This window comes from Theropithecus gelada, chromosome 5 (genome assembly GCF_003255815.1).
Source record: "Theropithecus gelada isolate Dixy chromosome 5, Tgel_1.0, whole genome shotgun sequence".
NCBI lineage: Eukaryota > Metazoa > Chordata > Mammalia > Primates > Cercopithecidae > Theropithecus > Theropithecus gelada.
Genome location: NC_037672.1, coordinates 35,237,413 through 35,250,303, shown reverse-complemented (window position 1 = coordinate 35,250,303; position 12,891 = coordinate 35,237,413). Strand labels below are relative to the sequence as shown.

The window sequence follows — 12,891 nt, the reverse complement described above, 5'->3', positions numbered from 1 at the left end:
TTTTTGATACTTTTTTTTTTTTTGGCTTGCATACTTTTGAAAGAATTTTTTGATACAAATTCTTTTGAAATTTTCCAAACTCCTCTCCAAATAAAATGTGTGAAGTCAGGGTTGCAGCTAAGGGAGAAACCAGGCAGGAATGAGGGGATTACTAAGATGGCAAGCACCTTTCCTGTAATGTAGATGCAGGAGCATGCAACCGTAAGCAATAATCAAGTGAGCAGAACATGAAGCTGTCAGTCCTTGGGGTAACAGCCATGTGGGAAAGGTGAACTTGAGATCTTCACCAAGACTCTCAAGAAGGTTAATGTAGCCCCAGGTAAGTAGCAGATGGTTCTCAGCAGAGGTGGGAACAAATGCCACCTTGAGGAAAGCAACTCCATTATGCCTGAAGAAACCCCACGTTTGCATGCTCACAAGCAAAAGTTCTCAAACAAATTAGAAGGTAAATGCCATGGATGATAGATATAAACACTCCCAAATACTTCAGATCTTAGAATTAGGAGATTTAAGATGAAAACAACTATATATGAAAAGTTTAATAAAGGACAGTATCCCACAAATAAGTAAGCAAGAAGAAACTCTAAAGATAATTAGGGAGATTTAAATAAGGGCCACGTAGAACTTTTTTTTGTTTTTTGTTTCTGTTTTTGTTTTTTTAAACAGGGTCTCACTCTGTCACCCAGGCTGGAGTGTAGTGGCGTGATCTCGGCTCACTGCAGCCTCAATCTCCTGTGCTCCCACCTCAGCCTTCCCAGTAGCTGGGAAAATAGAACTTTAAGAAATAAAAAATATAATTGTCTAAAACAAAACTCAAATAATAGATTAAAAGTACATTTTTAAGGTATGCGTTATTTTTGCCATTTCAAACTGGAATGTGAATAAATCGCACAGAATATGGCACATAGAGACAGGGAGATGGAAAACATAAGGGAAGTAAAACAATACGGAATTTAAAAAGAGGTGGTCATTTGTCAATTTTGACTTTTGTTGCCATTGCTTTTGTGTTTTAGATATGAAGTCCTTGCCCATGCCTATGTCCTGAATTGTATTGCCTAGATTTTCTTCTAGGGTTTTTGTGGTTTTGGGTCTAACATTTAAGTTGCTAATCTATCGTGAATTAATTTCCATATAAGGTGTAAGGAACGGATCCAGTTTCAGCTTTCTACATATGGCTTGCTAGTTTTCCCAGCACTATTTATTTATTTATTTATTTATTTTTAGAAATATCTTAACAAATTTTATTTTGCTGATATCTTTCTTATATGTGTGTGCCAAAGTGATGGCCAGTACAAATCCATGTCTAATTAAGTCCAGAAGAGCTCCTTCAATAAGTGCAAAATGAAAGTTATGAGTGATAAGAAAGCGTCATGTCAGTTTAATTGGCAGCATTTTCTCTTTCTTAGTGGTTCATAAAATAGTGCAGTGCTTTGCTGTCAATGGTGTCTTAAATTCGGTGAATATTCAAAGTTAAATCTAATGCTGAACAGCGGCTGTGTGCAAGCCGGGTGATGTGTGTGCTGTGTGTGTTCGCTCATCTAATGGTCATGACACCTTGTCAGCTGTGAGGGAGGAGAGGGAACTGGGGAGCCCCGGGGATGGGAGTGCAGGGTGCAGTTTAGAAAGTGGGGGGTGGTCAGGGGTGGCCCCTGGGAGAGGTTTGAGCCAAGACTGCAGGTGGCAAGGGGGTCATGTCTGAGCCTGGGAGGGGGGGATCCCAGGTCCCAGCAGTTCTGTTTATTTTTTATTTTGGAATCGTTTCCCCATTTCTTGTTTTTGTCAGGTTTGTCAAAGATCAGATGGTTATAGATGTGTGGTATTATTTCTGAGGGCTCTGTTCTGTTCCATTAGTCTATATCTCTGTTTTGGTACTAGTACCATGCTGTTTTGGTTACTGCAGCCTTGTAGTATAGTTTGAATTCAGGTAGCATGATGCCTCCAGCTTCACTCTTTTGGCTTAGGATTGTCTTGGCAATATGGGCTCTTTTTTGGTTCCATATGAACTTGAAAGTAGTTTTTTCCAATTTTGTGAAGAAAGTCATTGGTAACTTAATGGGGATGGCATTGTATTAAACTAAAGAGCTTCTACACAGCAAAATAAACTACCATCAGAGTGAACAGGCAACCTACAGAATGGGAGAAAATTTTTGCAATCTACTCATCTGACAAAGGGCTAATATCCAGAACCTACAAAGAACTCAGACAAATTTACAAGAGAAAAACAAACAACCCTATAAAAAAGTGGGCAAAGGATATGCACAGACACTTCTTAAAAGAAGACATTTATGCAGCCAACAGACACATGAAAAAATGCTCATCATCACTCACCATCAGAGAAATGCAAAGCAAAACCACAATGAAATACCATCTCACACATTTAGAATGGCAATCATTAAAAAGTCAGGAAACAACAGGTGCTGGAGAGGATGTGGAGAACTAGGAACACTTCTACACTGTTGGTGGGACCATAAATTAGTTCAACCATTGTGAAAGACAGTGTAGCGATTCCTCAAGGATCTAGAACTAGAAATACCATTTGACCCAGCCATCCCATTACTGGGTATATACCCAAAGGATTATAAATCATGCTGCTATAAAGACACATGCACACGTATGTTTATTGTGGCACTATTCACAATAGCAAAGACTTGAAATCAACCCAAATGTCCATCAGTGACAGACTGGATTAAGAAAATGTGGCACATATACACCATGGAATACTATGCAGCCATAAAAAAGGATGAGTTCGTGTCCTTTGTAGGGACATGGATGCAGCTAGAAACCATTATTCTCAGCAAACTATTGCAAGAACAGAAAACCAAACACTGCATGTTCTCACTCATAGGTGGGAACTGAATAATGAGATCACTTGGACACAGGAAGGGGAACATCACACACCGGGGTCTGTTGTGGGGTGGGGATACGGGGTAGGGATAGCATTAGGAGATATACCTAATGTAAATGATGAGTTAATGGGCACAGCACACCAACATGGCACTTGTATACATATGTAACAAACCTGTACGTTGTGCACATATACCCTAGAACTTAAAATATAATAAAAATAAATAAATAAATAAGGTGGTCATATATACATCTATACATCTATTTGGAAACTCAGAAGGACAGAGTGCATACAATGGAGAAGTGCCATCATTTGATTAGAAAGCACATAAGAACTTTTCAGAAATGTGAAAAGGCATACATCCACTTATTCAGGAAGCACAATATATTGTATTCAGAAAAAGTTTAAAATTTGCATCTAGACACATCATAGATAAATGCAAAACACCAAGTGCAAAGAAAAGATCTTGAAAGCAGCAGACAAAATAAACCAGATGATCCATAAAGTTATGAAAATTGCGTCCACTGCAGTCTTCACAATGGCAATAAAGAGTGACATAATATCTCCAAAGAAGTGGAAAAAAATCATTTTTATCCTAGTATGTTATAGCAAATGTGGTAGGTGGTCTCCAAAGATGACCCCTAGTGAACTATGCTCTCTCCCAAACAAACCAGAGTGACTCAACTTTAACCTATGGAGTGCTGCCGGAGAAGAAGAATAAAATGTGTCAGGACAAATATAAGTATATGTGATCAAACAGAGAAATAAATAAAAGCAAAAGAATAATTGAAAATTTCAGAATAGTGGTTAAATTTGGTGGGGATGAGTGACTGTGGTGAGGACAAAGGGGATTGAATGAGGTGGGGCAAGTAAGGAGATGCATAATTTTATCGATAACGATCAGTTTATCATTTGATATTAGCTGTACTAGTTGTCCATTTCATTATATGGTATGACTTACATATATTTTATAAATATTCTCAGGTATGAATCGCATATTACATTTGAACAACTTAATCTTAAAAGCAATTGCATTATGTCGGAAATGTCATTTTTCATGGGCAAAAACCATTTTCCTGTCTAACTCTCTAAAATATTGATTGCATAGTAAGGAATAAACTCCTATTTAATAAAGTATTTTCCCCCTTTACTGCCACGAGAAATCTTTTTTGGCACATAATTAAATGACTCTCATCTTTTCCCTAGAAATCATTCAGACATAAAGAAACATGACACAATACAGACCTTTCATTCTTAATCTTCAGACTATGCTTTGGCCTCAAATAGTTTTTATCTTTCTCATTACATGGGGTATGGATTGCTTTTTGTGTTTCTGTTTCCATAGAAAATGTCCAACTGGCTTTCATTCTTTGATGAAAGAATGCTAAATAAACAGTTGAGATGGATTCTCATTTGCTTGTTTTATGCTCCACTAGATGGAAAAAAAATGTACCTACTATTTGAGACTAATAACAACATAGCACATTGTAATGTGTCAATTTAATATTGTCAAAAAGTGCAGATGAATTTGCAATACAATTTACATTTCCACCAGTTTACTCATTAATTTATTTAATTTACCTAATGTTTTTAGCATTTACTATGCTGCAATTGTGCTAAGTGATGACATGTAAAAGAGAATATATATTATTGCTACAGTAGAATGTAGGGTGTGTACAAAGGATGGGGTTGGCACAAAAAAAGAGCACTTGATTCCTCCTAGAGAGCTTAGGATATCTGCGCAGAAAAAGAAAAAGTTGAACTGAAACTTACAGAATAGGCAAGAGTTTATCAGTTAAATGTGGCAGAAGAAAGATTTTCTAGAAGAGAAATTATGTACAAAGGCAAAAAAAAAGTGTCAATTTCTAGCAACTTGGCCAATTTAACTGATGACAAATAGCCATTTTCCCACTCCACAAGAATTCTGGACAAAATGTCACATAAACACACACACACACACACACACACAGAAACACACACGTGCACACACACACACTTATATGAACTCAAAAGCTGAAAAAGAAATCCCCTCTAGATCTGGACTCAATGATCTAAAAAGTAAGAATTCTCTTTCTTCCTTAGGGAACTCGAGGAATTGATTCTGTGGGTGCTCCTTCCTCAATCGGCCTCCTCTTCTCAACCCCAAACATGCACACATCCCAGGGACTCGAGGTACAGTTTAATATCTATTCCCAGACATAAGATACAACCTCCAGCTGTGCAGGGAGGGAACTTGAACTAAGTCTTGAAGCTGGGATCTCAGAAGGGCATCACTGGCCATGAGAGAGGCATAACCTTTTCTGGTTATTTGGTTATTGGTAGCAATAACCAAAACCCTGTTGCTTGTTGGCTCAAGAAAGTAGTCAAGAAGCACACACATACAAAATTAATTGCTTTGGATTGGGGGAAAAGGGAGAAGAAGAGTTGATATTTATATCTGATCAAAAATTAAAATCAATATTGGAAATGAATGTCTAAGGGTAAGAGCCTAGAACAGAATCAGTATGAAATTCTGCAAGATTACACTATGCTCCCAGATAGATGATACAGTGTTATACATCATGTTAATAAATAGATTATTCTAAAAGAGACCATAAAATAAATATGCTTAAATAATTAAAGGAATAAAGGAAGAAATACAGCTGAACCTTGAACAACACAAGTTTGAATTCTGTAGGTCTACGTGTACACAGATTTTCTTGCTCCTCTGCCACTCCTGAGACAGCGACACCAACCCCTCCTCTTCCTCCTCCTCCTCAGCCTACTCAAAATGAAGATGACAAGGATGAAAACCTTTATGATTATCCACTTCCACTTAATGAATATGATTTTCTTAATAACGTTTTCTTTTCTCTAGCTTACTTTAAGAAGCAGTATATAGTACACATACCTTACAAAATATGTGTCAATAGACTGTTTATATCATTGGTAAGGTTTTTCTCCTGGTCAACCATAGGCTATAAGCAGTTCAGTTTTGAGGAGTCAAAAGTTATACACACATTTTCAACTGCTTGGTAGTTGGCACCCCTCATTCCCCTGCATTGTTCAAGGATCAACTATATAAAGCGTAGTAAAACAATGAAGCAGATTGGAAAAAGCGCTAAGCTTTTAGAAATGTTAATTATAGTGAATAAAATGAACAATTTAAACAAATGATAAAAAATTAATAATGTGTATAATAAACCTAAGGAAATCACCCAAGCACATCATATAAAGTATTTAAAAATATCAAAGTAAGATTATGAAATATGGACAATAATATGAATTATGTTTAACTCATTTATATTCATTGTCATAAGATTATTTTACATATATTATCTTGCTTACACTTGCTCTTAAAAGTAGACACATATCACCATGCTGATGTTTTGTTTGTTTACTTTCCGTTATCTCTTTCATATAAATTTTTACTTTTGAATTTTTCTGCTTTTATATTATTTATGCTCAATATCAAATTTTAAAAATAAGAATAATACTTGCTTGTTCTCGATATCTTGAATCTTATTAAGTCAGCCTATTAATTTTATCTACTTTAAGAGCATGTGAGTAGTCCATTCTGAGAGCCCTTGTATTTAAAAACAAAACAGAAACAAAATGGCGTCTTTGTAGGATGAAAACCCTAATTTCTCAATCTTGCCCTTTGAGAACTTGAGAACTTTGAAGATTTTGGTCCATTTTTATTTCCTGATATTAGTGCTGCAAAGAATAAAACTGACATCAGATTGATTTCATTCCTTTTTTGCATAATCTGTTTCTGGTTAACGGATGCTTACGGAATTATGTTTTATTTAAACCTACATTTCAGTTTGCCATGTTATGTCTAAGTTGGGTGTTTTTTCATAAATATTTTCTAGTAACCAATCAGCACTTTTAACTCAAGGCTTTAATCAATATCCAAAAATCAAATTCACCTAGGCCTTTGATTGTTGCTTTTTTAATGATTGCTTGGCCTCTTCTTCAATGGTACCTATAATTATCAGTTTGCAGCACTTTGAAATGACTCCTTATCATATTTTGGTCCCTTTTCATCTCATCTTATTATCTTTACCACATCCCTTTGTCCTTTCATCTTTTCTTCATCTATTCTGATGATTTTCTGCTGGTGTTTCTTGGCAATTATGCTTACTGGCTACAACTAAACTTATAAAATAGGTTTCTTTAATATTCTCCAGGTAACTGTAATTCTCATTATTCAAATGACTGTGAAACATCAGGATGATGCTATCTCTCTCTTCCTTTGTATTTCTACAAGTTTGTTTTTTGCTGTTTTTGATATTCTTTAGAAATCTTGGTATTGATTTGTTTTTCTTCAAGCACCACGTAGGATTTTGGTTTTTTTTCTTACCCTCAAATGAATGCTCATCCACCAATTATTGTTTGGTAGCTATTTGAATCTCATTCTTGAATCTAGAGATGAGATCTCTTTGCATAATACCTGAGTCAATTGTCAGCATCTAGCCATTTTTACTGAGTATAATTCCTCTGGACTAAGGTATGTCTTTCTCCTACCTATGCTGACTAAATTTCCAGTGCTTTGAATAGATTGAAGCTTTCAAAATGTGCCACCCCAGCATGCATTTCTGCTAGGGTTCTTACTGTCTCCATCTTTATCTTTATACTTGTAGGAATTTTGGGGTCCATAACAGCTAAAATTATTACCTTTTTTTGGATCCATAATATTTTCTTTCTAGATTAAAGATATTTCATACTATTTTAATACAGAATTTAAATACAAGATATTTAACTGCAAGTTTTAATCATCTAAGCTTCTTTGTTTGACATTAAGTCAGTTCACAATATTAGAAACTTACTCACCGGCTGAAATATGAAGATGTAATCCTATTTATTGTGGCACTTGCTCGTCTTTTATGATCTATCTCAGAATCAAGATTGTTTTTATCAAGGTATGGAGAACAAGGTAAAAATACAGTCACTGGCTTCTGAAAAGGATAAGTTGATGGGTGCTGAATGTGAATCAGAGGGCTTGTAGATTGGACTGAGTAGAAAGTATCTTGCTGTGCTTTTAAATGTGCCACCAGAGCTGGGTCAACTGGTTGGATCTAAACAAAAAATATATTTTTTCTTACATTTTAATAGAAAAGATGCAAACTGTTGGTACATTTCTAATCCAGTTTTTTGAAAATTTTATGGAGCATAGTTTTATACATTTCTGTATACATTGTTAGCTGTAATCAACATTGCATTTTATAAAATATTTATAATGTATAAAAGAACACAGTATTTGGGCCCTTTTTACAAAGTCTTTCTGAAATATGGGTTCCCTGTTTTATGTTATAAATAACTAAGAAATAGACTTAATTGCAGGCAACAAAATGACCTAGAAAACAAAATAGATGTTTTATAATGATTTCTAATTAGGACTATTATTAGATCAAGTGATCTTTAGAAACTAGAAAAACATGACTTGTTTCTTTTCACATAAGAATGGTTAAAAATAAAACACAGCTAAGATGATTCCAACATTTCAAAGTTCATGGAAAATATCTATAAATAAGTTATTTATTATATGTTTTCTTCCTAATCGTTCTTCTTCACTTACCACTTACATTAACAACTGGAAGAAATAGAGAGGAGAGCATGGGAGGGGAATGAGGCTAGACAAACAGGGAATATTATTTGAGGAAATAAGTCTTGAAAAATATACATTTACATGCCCTTTGCAAATAGTGTTTGCATATATTAAATCTTTACTCCCAGAAAATGGCTGTTTCATAATTAAATATAACCAAATATTTATTATAATAAATATTGTAATTGATTGTCCTCTTTTTTGCCATCCTCTCTGATCAAAATCTTTGAATTATATGAATGTTCCAAAGTCTGTCATCAATTCTTTCATAGTCATGCAACATAAATTTTCCCAATAAATATCATAAACAAAACAACACAACACAAAAGACTAACTGCAAAAATCTTTTGAATAAAGAGAAGATTTATTTTTTAATGATATTTAATATGCTCAAAATCATTACATTATTGCTAATATCACTATGTATTAGGCCATTACAACTATATAAAATAATCCATGTATTGTTATATTAAATATTGGTACCTTCTTTGTTGTTTAGAACCATGCTTGATGACCCACAAAATCTATGAGCAGGAACTCACCTATTTTTAATATGTTTACCTTTAACTGCACAAGTACTGGAGAGGTAAAAACTCCTGGAGGGTAACTTAAGGATATTCGGGAATCCATGCTTGACTTAAGAGTGAGGCCTTTCTTTGTTACTGTGAATGACTCTTTCTTTAAACAAGACACAACAGAAAAGACACCCAATTTGTAAACTTTTACTGAAGCACAAGTCCCCTGTATGGAATAAAGAACATTAAAACAAGCTATAGCACCGATTTGAAAAATATTTGCTGTATAGACTCTATGGATTGTCAAAAAAAAATCTCTACACTCTTTATTTAATCACCTACGATTTAAAATGATTCCAGGAACCTAAAATGGATGGTCATTTCATGAGATTAAGTAGAAATCGATAAGAGTTTCTCAAATTTAGACTACAAAATAAAAAACAAAAATAAATATATTTCTTAAATTTAAATTAAATCTTCCCCCAAAATTGTGCGAATAATGGGCAATTATTTTCAGTGTTTTCACAAATATTATTGTTCCTAGAATTCTAGCCTCCATTAGTGAGAATTGATTTTAAATACTGACCTTTATCCAAAACATTCAACACTGTTTTAGGGAATCCTAAGGACTGGAAATCCATTATTTGTGTAGTTGGCTTAAACACTATAACACCTGTGCTGTCAGCAAATTCTTTCTTCTAATAGCTCACAATAACTTAGGTTCCCCAAATACAATCATTTTCTCTATGTCTCTCTGTGCAGTGGGAGCCAATGACTAAGATATTTGTGTTTCTTTTTATGTAACGACATTCAAATTTATAATGCATATATACAGACACATACTGAAGGTTTTTTATTGCACAAAAGGCAACTGCGTACATAAATGAAAACAAAATGATCTTTTCCTATAATCACCAAAGCTTAAAAGAAGGAGGCAGAGTTAGAAGTAATTTGGTCTATTCATACTTCCCCAAACAGCAGCCAGGCTCTGCCCCAGCATGAGTGGATGATCATGCTCACATACACAAAAAAACATTTCAGGGACAATCACAATGGAAAATAGTCTACCATTTGAAAGCTGACTAAGGAAGAGATTTCACAATATCGCTGAATGAATCTGTCTCTGGGAAAATTCAGGGCATGGTGAATATTATTAATTGGCCAGAGGGAAAATTGTGAGAAGTGAAAAAGAAAGATCTTCTAGAAACCAATGGTGGTTGCTGTGCACTTCGATCATATTTGATAGATTCTGAAAAGCCAAAAAAGGTTTTTAAATAATTAGAATTTGAAAATGTCATACGATCCACATAAAAATTTGGAAGTAATCCAGAGTTTAAATTTTTTTCTTACTATAAAGAGAAAAATTCATGCCTGTATTTGTTATGATACACAATGATTCCCTCTCTCTCTCCCCTTCTCTCTCTCTCTTTTGTTTCAATTATCCATTTACTAAACATTTTCCAAACCCATTTTATGACAAGTGGGCTATGAGCAGTTTTCGCTTTTATTGTGATAGTTACACAGACTGGCCAAAATTTAAGAGCTCCAGTCGAGGGCAATGCTGACTAGACTATCATACCTAGAAACTTCTGATACTAAATATAAAATGTAGTAGTTGCAGGAATTGGAGTAAGTAAATAGAATAGGCTTAGCTTTCATATTCAACTATAAAACCTTATTTGAAACCCAGAGAAAACCAAAATCACAAAATAAATATATAACAAATAATTCCATGTATATATGGATTTTTTTTACATTTATTCCCTGCCCTCCTCATCAAATGACAACTTACATAAAGCTGAAAAAGATAAATATTTTAATTGCTTAAAAAGAAGTTAAGTGGCCCAAAGAAAAACTTTAAATATTAGTATCCATAAACTACATACTAAGTTTATTATTATTATTTTTTTATTTTTTTGAGACGGAGTTTCACTCTTATTGCCCAGGTTGGAGTGCACGGGTACAATCTCGGCTCACCGCACCCTCTGCTTCCCGGGTTCAAGCGATTCTCCTGCCTCAGCCTCCCGAGTAGCTGGGATTACAGACATGCACCACCAGGCCCAGCTAATTTTTTATTTTTAGTAGAGACTGGATTTCTCCATGTTGGTCAGGCTGGTCTCGAACTCACGACCTCAGGTGATTAACCTACCTTGGCCTCCCAAAGTGCTGGGATTACAGGTGTGAGCCACCGAGCCCAGCCTCCACACTAAATTTAACAGTTATTATATTCTCTCTTCACAGCATATGAATTTGTGATCATACAGAGCCTCAGAGTTATTACAATTAAAATCTGACATGAAAATGATAATTTATCAACAACTAACATGTATTTATAGGCTTCCTTCTCTCGTCATAAGTGTATTATCCATTTAATTCTTACAACCATACCAGGTAGACACTATTATCATGTTCATCTCTCAGACGAAGTCACTGAGTCACAGCAAGGTTACATAATTTTCCCAAGTTCACACAGCAAGAAAGTGTAGAAACCATATGTCAAACCTAACCAATCTTCTTCCACAGGCCACATCTTAACTACCACATATACTTTCTTCTATGTATAGACCAAATTTCATTTCTAGACTTATTAACAATCTCAAGGCATACACACACATACACAAATTTTTAAATTTTTTGTATATTTTCCCAACCCATGAATAATAAAAATTAAAGCTACTATCATCTGGGGATTCTAACATTCTTAAATTTAGACAAGGGTCCATCATATTAGAAATGTTGGTCTGAAGTTAGTCAAAAGCACAAAAGTAATTAAGCCATGATTTTGATTTTGTTTCCTAGGTGAAAAAAAATAACATTTGGTAGGTGTTCAACCCAAGCTCTCCATTCCTAACTTTGGCTAATCATTTCCATCCTTTGATCTTTATTGATGGCAATAAATTGTGAATGCACTGGCACAAATCCAAAAATCCTTCCATTTATTACTAGTGGAGCAATTATATCTACACTACAATCTATTAGTCTGAGTAATATTTAGAAGAGGAGCCAAAAAGCAAATGTAGATATAGCCAAGAATTTACTAACCTTATAACCTCCCTTCATTCCTTCCAGTGAATTTGGGTTTAGGTAACTTGATTGAAGGTTTGTGTCACACACTTTCACCATGATATCTCTGTAATTTCCTCTGTAACGTGCAGTAAATGGAATTGCAATGCCTATTGGAAATGGAATTCTCTTTTCCTTATCTGAGCATTCAATAGTTACGACGTTGCTAACTAACTCTTCATTATCACCCACTATTAAAGAACTCATGTTATTTATTATCCGGCATTCCAGTTGTTGTAGAACATATGATGGTGCTGTAATATAACAAGACACTTGGGGGTCAGTATCATCACTCAGCACATCAAGATACCTGAAGGGGAAAAAAGAATGTCATTTTTCCAATTATTTTATTTATGTACTTTACAGCTAAATGCAGAAAAGCACAGACTCTGGATCTACATTGTCTTGGTGTGAATTCCAGTTCTGATCAAACCTGTGACCTTGGGCAAGATCCTCGGCCTCTCTGTGCCTCAGTTTCCTCAATGGTAAAAGGGTGATAACATAATAACTGTCTCATGGGAGTATGCATTGAATTAAATGAATCATTACATGGGAAGTAATTAGAGCTATGTCTGGTACACCATACGTGTTATATATATCAGCTATAATTAGTTTTGATACCATTGTTATTTAAGCAATTGATTCATTCCACAATATAAAGCTGAAGATTGCTGAAGTGTCTTGGTAAAATCAGTACTAATACTTGAATAATTTCCTCAACTGTGAGGAGAGGGAGTCAACATATATGAAGTATTGCAATTGTCTAAACACACTAGATCAAATAATGATGGTGATTACATATTTTTAGAAAAGCTGAGAAAGATACAAAAAAACTGTAAATTTATCATTAATCATAATAATTAGGCAAAGATTACTTA

The 12,891-nt window shown here is 34.6% G+C and overlaps 1 protein-coding gene across 2 annotated transcripts in view; it reads right to left on the bottom strand.

The window, feature by feature from the left end:
• DTHD1 (death domain containing 1) overlaps positions 1-12,891 on the bottom strand; it is a 66,095-nt gene that overhangs the window by 44,437 nt on the left and 8,767 nt on the right. For both annotated transcript variants that reach the window (XM_025386134.1, XM_025386133.1), the window contains exons 2-4: positions 11,993-12,323; positions 8,997-9,176; positions 7,661-7,905 (exon numbers count right to left, since the gene is read on the bottom strand). In XM_025386134.1, the coding sequence (XP_025241919.1) occupies positions 7,661-7,905; positions 8,997-9,176; positions 11,993-12,323 (756 nt within the window). The remainder of the gene's footprint in view (positions 1-7,660; positions 7,906-8,996; positions 9,177-11,992; positions 12,324-12,891) is intronic.